This window comes from Hemiscyllium ocellatum, chromosome 3 (assembly GCF_020745735.1).
Source record: "Hemiscyllium ocellatum isolate sHemOce1 chromosome 3, sHemOce1.pat.X.cur, whole genome shotgun sequence".
Taxonomy (NCBI): Eukaryota; Metazoa; Chordata; class Chondrichthyes; order Orectolobiformes; family Hemiscylliidae; genus Hemiscyllium; species Hemiscyllium ocellatum.
Genome location: NC_083403.1, coordinates 109,785,023 through 109,804,480, shown reverse-complemented (window position 1 = coordinate 109,804,480; position 19,458 = coordinate 109,785,023). Strand labels below are relative to the sequence as shown.

General features: G+C 48.6%; 1 protein-coding gene across 1 annotated transcript in view; it reads right to left on the bottom strand.

The window, feature by feature from the left end:
• hmgcll1 (3-hydroxymethyl-3-methylglutaryl-CoA lyase like 1) overlaps positions 1-15,545 on the bottom strand; it is a 103,876-nt gene extending 88,331 nt beyond the window's left edge. The window contains exons 1-6 of the mRNA XM_060854995.1: positions 15,396-15,545; positions 14,584-14,756; positions 13,541-13,733; positions 9,104-9,158; positions 7,162-7,226; positions 5,410-5,517 (exon numbers count right to left, since the gene is read on the bottom strand). Of these exons, the coding sequence (XP_060710978.1) occupies positions 5,410-5,517; positions 7,162-7,226; positions 9,104-9,158; positions 13,541-13,733; positions 14,584-14,756; positions 15,396-15,545 (744 nt within the window). The remainder of the gene's footprint in view (positions 1-5,409; positions 5,518-7,161; positions 7,227-9,103; positions 9,159-13,540; positions 13,734-14,583; positions 14,757-15,395) is intronic.
• Between the last annotated feature and the right edge of the window lie 3,913 nt (positions 15,546-19,458).

The following is a 19,458-nucleotide window of genomic DNA, read 5'->3' as shown; positions in this document are numbered from 1 at the left end:
GAATGATTGCTGAGAATGGCTGCAGTGATGAGGGACTTCAGTTATGCAGACAGATGGGTGGTACAGTGGCTCCGTGGTTAGCACTGCAGCCTCACAGCACCAGGGTCCCAGGTTCAATTCCAGCCTTGGGTGACTGTCTGTGTGGAGTTTGCACATTTTCTCTGTGTCTGCGGGAGTTTCCTCTGGTTGCTCCGGTTCCCTCCCACGGTCCAAAGATGTGCAGGTCAGGTGAATTGGCCAAGCTAAATTGCCTGTAGTGTTTGGTGCATTATCCAGAGGGAAATGGGTCTGGGTGGGTTACTCTTTGGAGGGTTGGTGTGGACTGGTTGGACTGAAGGGCCTGTGGGAATCTAATCTAAGACTAGGGAGGTTGGATTGGTTGACATCACAGAAGTGATTTATAGAAGTTTTCATCATCAAGAGGATGTGGAGAGAAATTGTTCTCATCGGTGGAAAGGTCAAGAATCAGAGAAGGACAATGTAGTGATTGGCAAAAAAAAAACATGAGGGAATTCAGGAAAATGCTGCTTGTAAACATGTGTTTACAGACTGGAAAGTAGTACCCGAGCATCTGGTGATAGCAGGTCCAATTGTGGTTTATAAAAGGGAATTGGTTAATACCTTTGGGAATAAAGCTGTAGGGAAATGAGGAAATGAGAAGGAAGGGAGATTAGATAAATTGCTTTTGAGAGAGTGGGCAGTGACTCAATGGGCCAAATGGTCACCTTCAGTCTGCAACCATTCTATGATTTCATAATCAAAAACAGAAATTGCAGGAAAGGTGGAGCAAGTCTGGCAGCATTTGTGGAGAGAAATCAAAGAGAACATTTTGGGTCGAGTTACCCTTTGTCAGAACATTAGCTCTGATTTCTCTCCATAGATGCTGCCAGACCTGCTGAACTTTTCCTGCAATTTCTGTTTTTGTTTCTGATTTACAGCGCCTGCAGTTCTTTTGGTTTTTGTTTATGATTTCATGGTGATTGACACGGAGTATGAAGTACGGGGGTTTTCCAGAACCTTTATAAATTACTGCTGAGGCATCAACTAGAGAAAATGTAGAACACGGAATATGGGGAGTGGGAAATAAAGTGGAATTCAAGCCCAGTATCGGCTATGATAGTTATTTGATCTACTCCTACTCTTATTTCTTGTGTTAAATATTACAGCAAGATCAAAAAAATGCTGTCACATTGCCCCAATTGGCATTCATCATCCTCACACATCATATCAACTGAGAGTTGTTGAGATGTATTCTCCTGCACAGTCTTGGCTGGAGCAATAGAATAGTGGCAGGGAAGATAGACAGCAATAAGAAATGCCACTACCTCCCTGTCCCAATAAGGGCAGAAACATATCAGGTTCTGAATGACATGGGCTCTGGTGAGAGGAGTGGTGGCATTGTCATCTCAACATCAAGTTCATCTTGCCCCAACTTCCCTACTTTGCTCAAGTAATGAAGTGAGACTCTCACCAGAGAGCAGCGAGTTCCCAATGCTTATTATCGCTTGTTAATTATGAATTGTCAACTCACCACAGCTGTGATTTTACCATACAAACTAGCCTTTGGGAAAACTCAACATGGAAACCAGAACATGTTCAATTCGCTATTTGAGCCAAAATAAGCTCCATGTTGGACACCAGGCACTAAGTTCTCAGGCAAGGACACTGGCCACGCATACCCCACGTCCACATACATTGGCATCTAAAATGTACCAGCCTGTATAAACCTCATGGTACATTTCTAATCCACTTACATGATGCTCTGCCACTTCAATGCCACACTACAACTGTCATTGTAATGCTGCAACAAGGATGCTGTGCACTCAGCACTCACCCAGTTCAAGGACTGGCTCAGACTTCATCTCTGGGCTCTTCACTCGCTGTCACAGCATTCACTCACTCCGTCTACCTGGATATCCACAGCATCCCTGCCTTACCTTTTCCCGCCTCAATCAGAGACACTAGTCTCACCTTATTACTGTTGGGCTATGCCATTTAGCACAGACATCAAGCCAGGAGGCTTATCACAATTATCAGCCATTCTCAGACCAGCCGAGGGGAATATCCTATGCTCAGGCAATCCTGGTACAGTATGTCAAATGCAGGCTCCAATACCAGTCCAGTCCCTGCTCAGAGGCAGCCAAAGTCAGCATCATCTGCACATAAGGGTCGAAGAGTAGACTGATGAGAAGCCCAGTACTTGTAGGGACTCTTTTCCCTTTATTTTGGGCTGTTTTATTTCTGGAATGTGAGACAGGTATATATTATGGAAGATGGAAGTGGTAACAGAGCTATTATTGTTGGTGCAGAGTCATAGGCCAAGCGAGTTGGCAGTACAGAAGGTGTGTTAATGTTGCACTTTGGCGTGAATGAGGGTAAATGAAGAATGATGTCGCATGCAATACTGAGAGTGGTAGAGCATTAGCAATGGTGGGAGGTGGGTGCGGTGTCAGAAATAGAGTGAATGAGAGATATCCAAGAGATGAGTGTGACACTTGCACTGGCAGAGTGAAGGACATGAACTTTCTTCCTACAATGCTGGGCATTCCTCTAGATTGCTTCAGAGCTGGCAACCTCGGGCCAGGCTGGCATGGCCTAGTATCATGGTTTCCAGTCCTGATTCTGGGAAAGGGGAAGTTCCACCCGTACACCAGTCCAGTCAGCAAGAGCACCAGGACTATGGCAGCAAACCAGGCCATGGATTTCTGCCAGTCTGCCATGTCCCTGGCGAAGGTCAGGAATGGTGTAGGGAAGCTCTGGACTGAACATGTTTGTCAAGGTGCCTCACGTGGAGGTGGCACCGGTGCCAGGGATGACCATGACTTTGTAAGATTGGGTGGAAATGTAGTGTGATTCTCACCATCAGGGTAAATAATGTGCTGAGTTTGGAAGATTAAGTGAGAAAACTCGCTTGGCCTCACAACAAGAACCACACCAGTAAACCCTGCGTGATTCGCACTTAGCCAAAACATCAACACAAGGATTCCATCCTGATTTTCCTCTCGTGTCCTTTGTTAGACCATCACATCTCCATGCCAAAGTGCAAATGTCAACCTGTTGAAATTTTGGGAGGGTTCAATGCTGGTGGAGGAAGTTACTAGACCCTTTACCACACCTTTGTTGGCAGAATTCAATCTTCTCTAGAAATGGTAACGCCCAGCGCTCAGAGTCAGCAGAGACCCTCTCCATTGAGGTCTCAATAACTTCCCTACATGTGTCTCCGAACCTCCAACCGAGATTCAGGATAGCTTCCATTTTCTCACATACCCACCCATCTCTTTGGAAATGCCAGGGTGGGTAATTTGTGGCACCATTGGCATTTTGCAGCCATGGAGGGGTGGGGTAGTCACCTGAAATTTGGTTTTGGGAAACAACTTAGTTCAGTTACAGGGTCCAGAAGGAAGAGTAAGCAGGATCCACTCTCATGACCACTTTCCACTAAAGAGGAGAATCCAGCCCATGTCTTTGCAATGAAAAAGTGAGATTTCTAGAAAGTACAATGCCTTTCCAGATTTAACACTTGGCATCAGTTAGAAAAGCTTGAGGAAACAGTATTAAGGATTCCCAGAAGATTCTTAAAGATGTACATATTAAAACTAAAAAGAAATGGATCAGCGAAACATGTTACATAGTGAGATGCTACGCATTTTGGAACAACCCCCACAAGTAATGTTGACGCTTTCACATGAAAATATTTCCATTTTGTGCCGGATGATGATGCTGTTTTTATTTTGAACAGTCAATATAGATTGGTTTACACATTGTTTTTGAGAATGTACTAAACAAGAAATGTGAGGAGTGATGAGAAGCATTCAGTAAACGCTGTTTGCGGGGTCCAGGCTGTTGCTCTTGCTTTCCCATGCCATATATTTAATCAGGTTAAAAATCACACAACACCAGCAGGTTTATTTGGAAGCACCAGCTTTTAGAGCGCTGCTCCTTCATCAGGTGGCTCTGGAGCAACTTTGCAGCCACCTGATGAAGGAGTGTCGCTCCGAAAGCTAGTCCTTTCAAATAAATCTATTGGACTATAACCTGGTGTTGTGCGATTTTTAACTTTGTACACCAACACTGGCACCTCCACATTCTAACATACATTTAATAGATAGAAAATCAACATCCTCATACGTGAATCGCAAAAAAAGTTTAATTTGCACATTCAGCAAGTGATTAGGATGGTAAATGGAATGTTGTTTATCACAAGGGGAATGGAATATAAAGATAGGGATGTTCTCCTTCAGCTGTACAGGTTTGTGGTGAGACGGCATCTGAAGGAGTGTGTACAGTTTTGATCTCCTTCCTTGAACAAAGACATAATTGCTTTAGAAACAGTTCATGAAGGTTCATCTGCTTCATTCCTGGGCGATGAACCTTTCTGATGAAAAAAACACTGAACAGTTTGTGTTTTTATCCATCAGAGTTTATAAGAATAAGAGATAAGCTTGTTGAAACATGTAAGATCCTGATGGATTTTGATGAGGTAGATACCAGGAGAATGTTTCATCTTGTGGAAGTGACCAGAACAAGGAGATGTAGTTTAAGATTATGATGTCTTCCTTTTAACATGGAAGTGAATTTTGTTCTTCTCAGAGGGCAAGAATATGTGGAATTCTTTTCCCACAGAAACAGTGAAAACTGAATAATGAATTTATTCAAGGCTGAGTTAGAAAAGAATTTTGGTGGACAAGGAAATCAAATTTTTGAGGGAGCACATGGGATAGTGAAGATGACCAGATCAGCCACAATGTTACTGATTTGTGGAACAGTCTCAGAAGACTGAATGGTCTACTCCTACTTCTGAATGCAATGCTCCCAAGCTAATTTACTGTATTAATCATTATTCATCAATCCCCTGCAGTGTCACATACTAAGAGGGTGATGTTGACTTTATAATGCAAAAAATGTACTGACAAGTAAGCAGGCCCATTGACAATTCTCATGATTAATATTCCCAAAGAGCTACCAATCTGCTATTCCCGACTTGTGCAAAGTCAAAAGTATGTCCTGACAGTCAAACAAAGTGTAATCTCCATCTCACTCCCTGCGCAAAGCTTGGGAATTAAGTGGACTATTGCTTACTGACAAATCAATCAGCATGTTAAACGTGGTGGAAGGAGATTTATCCTTGGTTCAGTGTGCCTGAGGCCAGACTATTTAGAGACCAGAGCCTTGTCAGTGTTTAGTTGGCAGACGTACAGGCACTGAATTTTCATCTATTCATAGATTTCAACCTTTTCTTATGCGTGTTGCATTTCTTTTGAAATAGGCTACATTTGGAGACTGTTAATCTCAGTTCAATGTGACTACGTCATTGATCAATCTTGATTCTTCTTCCAACATAATAAATCCAACCACTTTTGTAAAGAACTTAGCATTTATTACACATTCAAATTAAATATTTTGACATACCTGGGGCATCCATTTTGGAGGGACAAAACTGGTGGCTTCAATGACAGATAATCCTGTTTCTGATAGAAGGTTGATCAACTTGATTTTTACTTCTGTTGGTACAATCACCTAAAAATAATTCATTCAAATAATAACATCTCTGAACAGGTTGATTAGAAAAATAGTTTAGATGAAAAGGCCAATCTTCTGGAAATGTTCATTACTGATTATCCAACAAATGGGGGCTCATGACAATGCAATAGAAGAAACAGCAAAAAGAGACTAAGTGCTTTGCTAATGGAAACATTGTTAAAGAGGATGCAAAGTTTAAACACTTAGTCAAGAAAGCACATCAATGTGTCTACTTCCACAGGAGGCTAAGAAAATTTGGCATGCCCTTAAAGACTCTTAACAATTTTTAAAGATGTACCAATAGCGAACATTCTATCCAGATGCACCACAGCTTGTTATGGCTACTGTTCTGCCCAGGACCATAAGCAACTACAGAGAATGGTGAGCACAGCCCAGTCCATCACACAAGCCAACCATCCATCCATTGATGCCATCTATACTTGGCTACGGAAAGGCAGCCAACAATATCAAAGACCTGTCCCACCACAGTTACAATCTCTTCCAATCTCTTCCATTGGGTAGAAGATACAAAAGCTTAAACACATGTACCAACAGATTCAAGAACAGCTTCTCCCCACTGTTATTAGGTTTTCTAATGGACCTCTCAAATTTCAAATTTAATGTTAACTTCATTCCATGTGCACCTTCGCTGCAGCCATAACATTGTTTTCCTCATTCTAATATCCTTATGCATTTTGTATGGTATGATCTGCCTGTACTGCACACAAAACAAAACTTTCCACTGTACCTAGGTACATGTGACAATATAAATCAAATGAACACTCGGGAGCTTGCACATGGTGCGCTGATGTATTGGAAAAATATACCTGAATTCTTTATGGTTTTCCAATAAAACATTGCTTTGCTTTACAAGCTGCTTCATTAGGAGCTGAATCTCAATGTTTTCACACCTACTTAATCATGTGCCCCGAAGCATTGTGGTATCTGAGACCATCCTCAGTCACACAAACCAGGGTTCGACCTTGATTGGCATGGTATATTGTCACATGATAAAATGCACTTGCCTATTTCGGCATCAGAATGCGGCATGAAAACAGTTTGAAGCTAGATAGTGTGGACATTATACATTGTTAACAAACAGGATGTAGAGTGTTATCAAATTTCCATCATGCATTCTGTCTAACCAACTGACTACCTAATGCTCAACTGCCCAAGAGAAATTTTGCTGTGAAGTTATTATTTACCCTTTCCACAAACATTTTGGATGTTTCCATCCAGCAGAGAGTCAGTCAACTCACCTCAGTTCGAGGTCTCTCTATCACCTTCTAAATAAAAGTTGAAAGGTTAATTGGAACGGGAATAAGTCAATCAGTCCCACAAGCCAGTCAATTTATTCAGCTAGTCAACTAAATCATGGTTGATTTGTAACGTAACTCCATCTTACTGTGTTACTTCCATAATTCTTAATGCTCTTGCAAAATAAAAATCCAACAATCCTAGTTTTGAAATTGTTTCACCAGAATAATAAAAGCAAAGGTATGTTTAAGATAAATTAAAGAAGGATTTATGACACAGTTGCTTGCCTTGGTTATAGGTTCATTAAATAAGCCTGTTACACTCAAACTATGACATACTTCAAATTACGGCATTCAATATTTTGCTGTGATACAGTAACCATACCTTCTCATTCTGGAGGCCATCCCTAGGTCCAACCTCAACGATCTTTACAAATTCAGGAAGGGCTGGTGTTGTATTGTTCTAGGAGTTAAAAGAAGTTTCAGATTGAAGCAAAAGCCAAAGTTCTATTCAGCAAATCTTCACCTGTTTCTGAAATTCAGTGCAGCCATGAAACTTCAAAGCCAATATTCCTCTAAAGTGTCAAACATGCCTCAATTAGTAGTAATCTTGCATCAGTTCACAAGGTTGTAGGCTCAAGTGCCAAGCTAAAATGTGCACAGAATAATCAAAGCTGCAGTGCAGTACTGAGGGACTGAGTACAGGAGCTGGGAGGTCATGTTGCGGCTGTACAGGACATTGATTAGGCCACTGTTGGAATATTGCATGCAATTCTGATCTCCTTCCTATCGGAAAGATGCTGTGAAACTTGAAAGGGTTCATAAAAGATTTACAAGGATGTTGCCAGGGTTGGAGGATTTGAGTTATAGGGAGAGACTGAACAGGCTGGGGCTGTTATCCTTGGAGCATCAGAGGCTGAGGGGTGACCTTATAGAAGTTTACAAAATCATGAGGGTCATGGATAGGATAAATAGACAAAGCTTTTTTCCATGGGGTGGGGAAGTCCAGAACAAGAGGGCATGGGTTTAGGGTGAGAGATGAAAGATATAAAAGAAACCTAAGGGGCAACTTTTTCATGCAGAGGGTGGTACGTGTATGGAATGAGCTGCCAGAGGAAGCGGTGGAGGCTGGTACAATTGCAACATTTAAAAGGCATCTGGATGAGTGTATGAATAGAAAGGGTTTGGAGAGATATGGGCCGGGTGCTGGCAGGTGGGACTAGATTGGGTTGGGATATTTGGTTGGCATGGACGAGTTCGACTGAAGGGTCTGTTTCTGTGCTGTACATCTCTATGACTCTATAAATATTAAGCTTTACTTAATCTATTCTGCACCATATGATATGGAATTTTAACAAAAGAGTAATACCTTATTTATAGTTTTCAGACATGTAACAATATTTCATGTAAATACCACAAATCTTGTAAATTATGCTTGCTTTCACTTCACGAAGAAACCACACAGATTTATTGGACTGTAAGTCATGTTACACTTTTGCTTCATATGATGTACACCATTTTACATGAAGATTGGGCAGATTTTCGTAACAAAGCATCCAGCTTTAAGTCAAAGCTGCAGTTTTCAAGCTGAGCTACCTCCAGGGGGTCAGATAAAGCTTGCAATGGTAGCTTGTGCTCATGACTTCCACTGAATCCTTTCCATCTGTACAGAAATCAAATGTGACATCCAAGTATTTTCTGTTCTAAACCAGTTTGCAATTCTGATTAAAGATATTCAGTCTAAAATTGGGAAAGCAGCAGAAGGATCAATATTAACATGTATTACTGTGAACACATGAAAACAAACGACAACAAAATATTAATGCAAATTTGTTTTAGCTGGCTTTATTTTGATGAGATCATCCCAATAGTAGAGTTTTACCACACAACACACATGAGTCATTCAATAGTGATTTCAAAAGTACCTTCAAATTGTGTTTCAAAGCAAAATGTTTGCTGGACTATTAAATCTCGTCAGTTCCTGCTGTTTCTGGGAAATAGCACCAATATTTCAAGTAGTTTCTTACAATTATCGTTTCCCAACCTTAGAACAATGGCTATCACTATCAAGCGAATTTCATGACATTGTAGTTTATCAGTTTGTTAACCATTCTGGCATTACTGTAGGCTAAGTGAGCAGTTAAACCAGAGAAAAATGATTGCCTCCTGACCATACCCATTATTTCTTGCACACCAGGATCCCCTGTTGCAATTCATAACAGCAACTGAAATGATTTACTTAGCTAAATAAAACTGATTGACCCAACTCATTCACACAAAAGGTATAATAATTAAGCAATTCTCTAACAAATTTTAACTAATGGCATAAATTATCGATACACCAGCATATCTTCCACCCTCCCCCACTCCCAAAACACATCCCTCGCAAGATGAAAGGTCTCAGTGAACGAGGTTGGCTTTTTTAGTTGTCAGTTTTGCATTAATCTTTGATATGCAATTATCCTGATTACATTAAGTGTTGACATGAGGGCGCACAGAGTTAACGGAAGCTGGAGATTAGCTAATGGTGACTTGGTGCATTTTACCTGTAGCCTTAATGGGACGGAGGTGTCTCCAATGGAGAACCAGTCCATCTTCGCCCCGGTACTCAGACATTCTTTGATGGTCGAAGGTACGTTCCCCATGGACTTGCCTCCCGGCCACACACACACACGGACAGACAACAGCCGAGTCACTCAACCTGGCTCTTTCAATACGATGGCCAATAAAAGGCATTTAAGGAAAAAAATGAAGTTGTGTACATTTTTTTAAAAAAAGAGAAAAGCCCCGGTAACGACTGAAGGAGCGATGTGATGCTGATGAACTGATGCTAGAGCAGCATCCATATACCGCTGGGGATGCCCGGCTCCCTACAACAAACACTGCATCAGAACACGCCCAGTCTGTACGGCTGCAGTCTGTACGGCTGGAAAATTCAGTTGGACGTGGACCCCAGCACATACACTTGAGGAGTGGAAAATGCCCACCAGCTTCCGCACACGGACTGTCATATTTTCCAGAGCAGTGGATTATAACAAAACAAAATGAACTTTTCTTGATACTTTAAGTATGTTTTATGTGTTGGTTGTTGCCTCTGAGTCATGAAGATCTGAGTTCAAGTCCCACTCCACACAATAATCATAGCTGACCCTGGACTGAAATACTGAGGGAGTGGTGCACTGTCATTTAATTGATTGAGATATCAGAAAAGATTCCGTTTGTTCCTAAAATACCCAGTGATATTCGTTTCCAGACAGGAGCAGGGGAATTATCCTGTAATGCCATAGAGCATAGAGTTGTACAGCACAGCAACAGACTCTTCACTCCAACTCATCCATGCCGACCAGATATCCTAAGTTAGCCCATATCCTCCAAGTGACTTCCCTCCCCATTCATAGACGCATCCAGATGCCTTTTAAATGTTGTAATTGTGCCAGTCTTCACCACTTCTTTTTTAGATTAGATTAGATCACCTACAGTGTGGAAACAGGCCCTTCAGCCCAACAAATCCACACCGACCCTCCGAAGAGCAAGCCATTCCCCTACATTTACCCCCTCACCTAACACTACGGGCAATTTAGCATGGCCAATTCATCTAACCTGCACATTTTTTGGACTGTGAGAGGAAACCGGAGCACCTGGAGGAAACCCACGCAGACACGGGGCGAATGTGCAAACTCCACACAGACAGTCGCCTGAGGTGGGAATTGAACCCAGGTCTCTGGCACTGGCAGTTGATTCCATACATGCACCACCCTCTGTGTGAAAAAGTTGCCCCTTAACTTTTCCCCTCTCGACCTAAACCTCTGCCCTCTAGATTCCCACCCTGGGGAAAAATATCTTGACTGTTCACCCTATCCATGCCCGTAATGATTTTAGTAACTTCTCTAAGGTCATCCTACATCCTTCGATGCTCCAAGGAAAATAGCCCCAGTTTTTCCAACCTCTCCCGACAGCTCAAAGCCTCCAACTAGCAACATTCTTGTAAATCTTTTCTGAACCCATTCTAGTTTCATTGTATCTTATCTCCACTGGGAATGGTATCCCATCACAAAGTCACTCTTTATTTCACGTGGAGAGTTCTTGACACTGATCCAGCTCCTGCAGAGGCAGCTCTCGGAGTAGAGATTATGCCTGACACTCCTGTTTTTTTAATTCCCCCTCCCCTACTACCTCCTAACTGCAGTAGTGCTTCTTTTTATCCCCCAGTACTCATGTTGTGTGTGTGCAGGTGTGAGACACAGTGAGAGACACGAGGTGCACAAATCTTTATTCAAATTTCCACCACCAGGAAGAAAAGAAACACCCAAGTGGTCAGTGACAAGCAGTGCCCTTCACATCAAAGGGCAATGATGTGTGAGCAAAACAGTGAAGGAGAGGGCAGGGATTAAATCAAAATAGAGTTGGAGGGGGAAATAATGCACTCCACTCCCTGCGGTGCCCACCTCTCCCTGAATGGCTCAAGGGTTTTGGTGGCCACCGCATGCTCCTTTTCCAGAGACACCGGGCTCTAACGTAACCGCGGAAGAGGGGCAGGCAGTCGGCCCTAACGAACCCCTCCCCGGCCCGCTGCCTGGACCTGTTTATGGCCAGTTTGGCCAGGCCCAGGAGCAGACCCACGAGGATGTCTTCAGACCTGCCATCCCTCCTCCGTACGGGGTGCCCGAAGATCAGGAGCGTGGGACTGAAGTGCAACCAAAAGCAGAGAAGGTTTTTGAGGAAATCAGAAAGGGAGTGCAAGCTTCCACACCCAATATATACATGGTCCACAGATACCACAGCGCCACAGAACAAGCAGTTGGGCTGGGGATCCGTGAACCACGCAATCTGCGGTTGCAGGGGACTGCTGTGTGCAGCACCCTCCACCCCAGATCCCCGAGAGAAATGGGGAGGACTCCCGCGTAGAGAGCCCTCCACTGGGGATCCCCACCACCCAGTAGCAAATGGGTATGCCAAGGTGTGCCCGGGTGGTGGAGGAGGGAGAACAGGTGGACAGTGTGCAGCAGCAGTCAACACAGGGCCCACCTTTTTACGTCCTTAAAGGGGACAAAATTAAAATTTTGGAGGTGGCTCAGGTTGTGGGACACAGGCTCCCACGGGAAGTATGGGACCTTGGGGCCAATGTGAAATTCCGTCCGGGCTGGGATGAGCGTGGACAGGATCCCACCACACACCTGAGCATCCTCCATCTGGTGCATTACATCGGGTCTGAGCACCGCCGTTTTAAGGGGTTGGATGGCGGTGGCCACATACCGGATGTCTATCGCTGCCCTGCTCGCTATGTCTTGCGGCAGCGTCCAACTCGGGCCCCCAGCACCCAGCACATCCCCGACCCTGGTCACCCTTGCCGCCACGGCCCTCCCCTCCGACAGCCACTCGAACCCGCGAGCACGGTGCAAATTCCTGAGCAATGGCTCCCTAACGACAGGGTAGGCACGACGTGATTCGACCATGTTCCAGACAGTGATCAGGTCCTGGTAAAAGACAGGCAGCATCTTGAGGGCGACCTCCAAACCGTCACGGTCGACGAACAGGAGCTGCATGTTGTAGTTGAGGTTACGCACCTGGCAGAAAAAATACGTCGCCAGGGCACACCACCTAGGAGGAGGCTCGACGTAAAGGTATCGCTGCAAAGTCTGAAGGTGGAACGCCGTGACCTGGGTGCGGACGCACACCAGCGACTGACCGCCCTCCTCAATAGGGAGACTCAGAACCTGCGCAGCGACCAAGTGCATCTTTTTGTCCCAGAAGAAGTCGACCAACATTCTCTGGATGTCAGTGACAAAACCAGGAGGAGGGACCAAAGTGACCAACCCGTACCACAACATGGTGGCCACTAGCTGGTTTAATGACCAGCACTCAACTCCTGTAAGATAGCACTTGGAGCAGTCCTGTCCAGTGGCCTAGGCCAGCTCCGGCCAGGATTCCTCAGCTGGGCTGAGGCAGACCCCTAGGTAGAGGAGATGGGTGGTACTCCAGCTGAACCCCCGTAACTCCTCCGACAGAGAGTCCACCCGCCACGGACCGACCTGTAGTCTGGAACATTTGGCCCAGTTGATCCTGGCGGAAGACGCTGCCGAGTACACGGCCTGGCTCTCGCGCATCCTCCCCAGGTCAGCCGGGTCAGTGAAAGTGAGGAGCACGTCGTCGGCGTAGGCCGAGAGGACCACCCCAGTGCCCACACCGCGCAGAACCAGCCCCGACAACCTCCTCCGCAAGAGGTGCAGGAAAGGCTCCACGCACAGGGAATACAAGTGGCCGGACAGGGGGCAGCCTTGACGCACTCCTCTCCCGAAGCGAAGGGGCGCCGTCAGGGACCCGTTAACTTTAACCAGACACTCTGCGGCGGCGTACAAAAGTCGGATCTGGGCGACGAACTGCGTGCCGAACCCGAATGCCCGCAGAGTCCCGAGCAGGTACTCGTGATCGACCCTGTCGAATGCCTTCTCCTGGTCCAGAGACAGGAAGGCGCTCGGCAGACCAGCCCGTCGACAGAAATGGATCAGGTCCCAGACCAGGTGGACGTTGTCGTGTATCCTCCGGCCCGGGACCATGTAGGACTGGTCCGGGTGAATCATGTGGGCCAGCATGGAAGCCAGGCGAGAAGACAACACCCTGGTGAAGATTTTGTAGTCTGTGCTGAGGAGGGAGACCGGACATCAGTTCTTCAAAGAACGAAGGTCCCCCTTCTTTGGCAGCAGGGCGATAACTGTCCTGCGCCAAGAAAGGGGCAGCTCTTCGGCATTTAGACACTCCCCCAGGACCTGCGCATAGTCGCTCCCCAGGATGTCCCTAAAGAACTCCACAGTCAGCCTGTCCAGCCCCAGGGACTTGCCCCTCGAGAGCCGATCGAGGGCGCTGGTCAGCTCCTCTGAGGTGACGGAAGTGTCAAGCCTTCTGACGTCCTCCGGGCCGAGCTGCAGCAGGTTCTCCCACAGAACTCTGCGAGCATCTTCTCTGGACGGATCCAGAGAGAACAGAGCCGTATAATAGTTTCAGACGTGGGCCCTGCTACCCTCCGGATCTGAGACGAGGGACCTGTCGTCGGCCAGCAGCACAAGTAGCTGCTGACGGGTGCCACGCCTTTTTTCCTGCGAGTAGAAGGGGGAGCCACGGTCCAAGTCCTGGAGGAGCTGGATCTGCGACCTCACATACGCGCCCCGAGCCCCGACGAGCTGCAGCTCCCAGAGCGCGGCCTTCTTCTCTTCGTACACCCCGCGCAGAGCCGGGTCCGCGTCGGGCTGACCGAGGCTGGACTCCAGGTCGAGCATCTGCCTCTCCAACTCCCCGATCTTGGATTTCCGCCTCTTTGTCGACCCCCTCGCATACTCCTGACAGAAAACGCGGATGTGAGCCTTGCCCATTTCCAACATAGCCTCAGGGAGGGGAAGCTTCCCCACTTCCTTCTCCAGCTGGCCCAGAAACGACGAAACGAGTCCCGGAACCGCTCGTCCTCCAGCAGCAGGTTGTTAAAATGCCAGTACGCGGAGCCCAGCCTGGCGCCGAACGGAAGGAGTTCCGCCCAAGCCAGGTGATGGTCCGTGCACGACACCTGCCGCGTGGAGGCTGTCAGAAAACAGGAGGCGTACGCCCACAAAACATACAGGCAGTCGATTCTGGACACTCTGACCCCAGGCCTCACAAAGGTGAAGGCAATGGAGTAGGGATGGAGATTCTGCCAGACGTTCACCAGGTCGAAGGACTTGACCAAGTCCCCCAACCTCCTCCCCGACGCCCAACCGGTGCGGGCACTGCCGTGGTCCCTGTCCTCGAGGACGCAGTTAAAATCTCCCCGAAGACGACGCACTGGTTCTTGTCAATGGAGGCGAGATGAGCAGACATTTCTCCAAAGTAGCTCGCTTGCCTCGGCCCGGCCAGGAGAGCGTAGACGTTTACCAAGTGAAGCACCGCGCCCCCCAGCCAAACCGTATGGGGAAGCAAATGGCCTGGCACAGGCTCGTTGACCCCCAAGATCTCCGGCTGAAAATGCGGGGCCAACAAGATAGCCACTCCGCCAGATCTGCGGGTGAGGTGACTCACGGCACCCCCCCGCTCGCCACTCAAGGAGCCAGGTGGCTTCGTCTCCCAGGGTAGTGTGGGTTTCTTGCAGGAAGCACACCGCATACCCCCCCCGTCCCGAAGGACCGAGAGGGTCTGGAATCTGGGTTGTGAGTCCCTGCTGCCGTTGATGTTGACACATTTACTGGGTGGACGAGGGAAGGGCACAGAAGTCCCTCACCTGGAGTGCCACCAGGAAGTTCCTGACTCAATTTCGCTCGATCATGTCGAGCCCAGGCGCCTGGCGAGCAGCATGGGCCGACCAGTAAACTCTCTCAAAGGAGCCCCAGTGGTCGAGCGCCAGTTGGTCTCTATCCCTGTGACTCAGAGTCTCCTTGACAAACTCCCAGAGTTCCTTGAGGGGGATGAGGGGGAGATCGGTAGGGGGCACCTGGAACTCGAAAATGTCACTGGAGACGGACTCTGCATCGTCCCCAGTGTCCGCCACTGATTCCAAACCCTCCTCCGGGAGGTTGTCCTTGGTCACTGACCCCACCCCACCGAGAAAATGGGGGCTGGCCTGGCACCACCAACTGGCCTCAAACACCCAGCGACCCCAACCCTAGGGTCACTGGCAGTACCTTCCTCGGCGCACCCCTTCCCAGAATGCCCCGAGTTCAGGCCATGGGGCAGCAGAGGCTCAGGGCCCCGCTGCTCTCCCGACACCGGGACGCCCAGCTCCTCGGGGAAAAGGTCCTCTCCCAGGGCCATGGCCCCCCCAAAAAACAGTCTTGGATTGAGGAGTGAGGATAACGCCTTCCTTCCCTCCACCACTCGATGACTCAGCAGAGAGTTCACCATTGTCACCCGCACCGCGGCCCATGCAGCCTTTAAAATCCTCCCCAGGGGCCGGTGGAGTTATGCAGCAGAAGGTCCTGTGCCCTAGGGGGTTTGGGCAGGTGAGGCCACAGTGCAGGATAGGCAAGAGACGCCACAGGCTCGTCCCCTGTAGAGGAGCAGCACCACTGGCGCACTGCTAGGATGTCTCTCCAAGAGGCAGCGCCTCTTCCCCAGAGAGCAGGGGAGAATTTGCGGGCCTTCCCCTCCCCGCCCGCCCGCCTTGGTGGTCATGGGCCCAAGGTCACTCCTCCCCAGCCTTTTCCAGAATACTATTGGCTGGGGGAAGGCAGGGGAGGGCCAGCCATGTCACTTCCTGCCCCACCCCTGGTTTATCAGGTAATGGTGGGCAGGGCAAGGGCCCAGTTCCCTCTCTGAGGCCCAGAGACATAGTTGCTGTAGGAGATGAGGTGGCAATAGCTCCCCCAGGTTAGTACCAGGGTGTGGCAGGGCTCAGGTGCTGTAGCCCAGGAGCAGGCGTTGAAGCCCCAGGGGTTTCTGTAATAGGGCGGGGATTGGGTGTGGGGTCAGTGGGTGCAGCAGGGCTGGGATCAGGTGTGGGTTTGGGTGTCAGCGTTCCCGTGCTGGGATAACGCTGGCATGGCTGCGGGGGCATTGTTGTGCTGGGGCAGAGCAGGTTGTGGGCTAGTTGTAGGGGAAGGTGACAGGGTGGTTTCCCCATGGGCGGGCCTGGCACGTTGGGTCTTCTTGAGTGCCTTCCAGCCGGCCGGATGCTCTCTCCCTCCCTGCCAGAGGCTGAGGCATTGGAAGCCTCTGGCTTAGTCCCCGCTGCTGGGGCTTATGGCGTTGACTTTGGGGGAGGGGGAGTGGATGTGGTGGTGCCACCCTCAGCCATTAGTGTGGGCTGGGCAGCCTTCTGGGTGGTGCAGTTTTTTTTATGTGCCCCACCTCGTGGCACTGCACGCTGTCCGCCATCCAGAAGACATGGTAGGCCGCGCCCTCGTGGAGGAGAGTAAACGAGCCCTCGGTGACCTCTTCCCGGGCCGGGCAAATGAACACGTGGCATCGGAAGGCGTATATGTGCCGGAGGGCAGGGTCCTTGAGACCAAGCAGGAGTGGTTGGAACCTGACCGGATCTCCCCCAAGGTGTTGAGGTGGGTAAGAAGGAGCTCACTTGCGACGAAGGGCGGGACATTAGAGATCACGACCCTCTGGGCCGTAACCTCCAAAAGATCAACGGGCAGATGTGTCCTGCCCACAGTGAGCCCCCTCTCCATGGCCAGGTGGACGCCTGCTCGGTCTTTCGAAGAAAGATCGCCTTCCCGTACATCCTGGCTGCAGCGACGATGGCCAGTGGGCCGACCACACTGGCCACAGCCTTACTGCAGGCCTTGATGGTCATGTTGGGGTGGGGATAGGCCTTTACCCCCCATGCGTTTAGTCAGGTGCCTGAAGGAGGTCAGGGTTGCAGCTGGGGTTGGAGCAGCCGCCCTAAGGCAGTGGCTACCCTGGTGTAGGTGCGGCTGGGTCCTGCAATTTTGAGACTTGCCATACTGTGCTGCTGAATGTTAATAGGCCCCAGGAACCAGCTGTGTTGTTAAGTCCAGGTGAGGCCTCAGGCAGTGGCAGCAGCAGCAGGTGGAGGTAGGCCTTAGGTAGCTGCAGCGGAGGTCTTGAGAGGGTCCCAAAGCAAGTCCCAGGTAGGCCTCTTGTTGCAGCAGTGGTGGAGGTCCTGGGGAGAGGCCCAAGGTGAGTCCCAGGCAGCAACGGTAGGGCCTCTGGCAGCAGCAGTGGTGGAGGTTGTGGGGAGGGGCCCAAGGCGAGTCCCAGGCAACGATGGTGGAGGCAGGCCTCAGGCAACAGCGGCAGTGGAGGCAGGCCTCAGGCAAGTCCCAGGCAGGCCCTTGGTTGCAGCGGTGGGGGCAGACCTGTTGGGGAGGGTCCCCAATGCAAGTCCCAAGCAACCCCAAAATTTAGTCCCGGGTAGCAGCGGAGGAGGTGGGCCTCTAACAGCAGCAGCGGTGGGGGTCCTGGGAGAGACACAAGGCGAGTCCCAGGCAGTAGCAGCTGAGGCAGGTCCGGATGGGGTCCCAGAGACCGGCAGTGGGAGTGGGCCCCAGGTCAGCAGCAACACTTGACCTGGGTGAGGCCCAGGCTGCAGCTCCAAAAGCAGGCCCTGGACTCAGAGCTCTCACCTCTTGCCCCTTCTTCCTTCCTCTTGCCCCTTCTTCCTTCCTTAGAGCTCTCTGGATGGGAAAGGCTGGTCTAGGGACAGTCCCCTTCCTCTCAGACACCTTCAAGGAGGAAAGCCCTTGCACACACACTGATCCAGCTCCCTCAGAGCCAGCTCTCAGAATTACAGGATGTCTGACCCTCCCGTTTTTTTTTTGAGACTCCTGTTCTTTTTCTTCCCCCCCCCCAGCACCCATGTTGTGTGTGTGCAGGTGTGAGACACAAGGTGCACAAATCTTTATTCAAATTTCCACCACCAGGAAGAAAGGATGCTCCTATTCTTTTGTTTCTCTCTCAGTGGCTGTGGGCTAGCTAGTCCAAGAATTATAGAACATAGAACATAGAAGGATACAGCGCAGTACAGGCCCTTCGGCCCTCGATGTTGCGCCGACCGAATCCTACCTAACCTATACTAGCCCAATAACTTCCAAATGCCTATCCAATGCCCGCTTAAATGACCATAAAGAAGGAGAGTTCACCACTGATACGGGCAGGGCATTCCATGAACTCACAACCCGCTGTGTGAAGAATCTACCCCTAACATCTGTCCTATACCTACCACCCCTTAATTTAAAGCTATGTCCCCTAGTAACACCTGACTCCATTAGCGGTAAAAGGTTCTTAGTATCTACCCTATCTAAACCCCTAATCATCTTATACACTTCTATCAGATCTCCCCTAAACCTTCTCTTCTCCAATGAGAACAGCCCCAAGTGCCTCAGCCTTTCCTCATAAGATTTTCCTACCATTCCAGGCAACATCCTGGTAAACCTCCTCTGCACTCGTTCCAATGCCTCCACATCCTTCCTATAGTATGGCGACCAAAACTGCACACAATACTCCAGATGAGGCCGCACCAGAGTCTTATACAACTGCAACATGACCTCAGGACTCCGGAACTCAATTCCTCTGCCAATAAAGCCCAGTACACCATATGCCTTCCTCACAGCACTATTTACCTGGGTGGCAACTTTCAGAGATCTGTGTACATAGACACCAAGATCCCTCTGCTCATCCACACTACCAAGTAGCCTACCATTAGCCCAGTAATCCATCATCTTGTTATTCCTACCAAAGTGAACGACTTCGCACTTAGCTACATTGAATTCCATTTGCCACATTTCCGCCCAGCTCTGCAACTTATCTATATCCCGCTGTATTTTTTTTTGAAATGCCTCATTTTATTTACAAGTCAAGAATCAAGACAGGTAAAATTAGTGATCATAAACATGGCCTTGAATAAATAGATCCATTACAAATATTTCGCAAATAGCAGCCTGATACACTGAGAGATAAACATTTTGATTCTTATCCAGTGATTATTGAATGGAATGGAATGATATGCTCTTCACTCAGCTCCAGCCTTTTGGTTCTTCCTAGAAACTTGATGCCCCCACGCATCCTGTCCAGGAGTGAAATCAGTGCCTTAGTCTCAGCCAATAATAAATGTAACTGTACCATGCGTTATGCATTTGATTCTGTAAGAGTATAATTTATAGCAGCCCTCATACCCAACTGATGCTTTATACCCTACTCTTCACTCACTCGGGAAGGTGACATCACAAAATTACTTGCTGTATCAGACATTGCAACA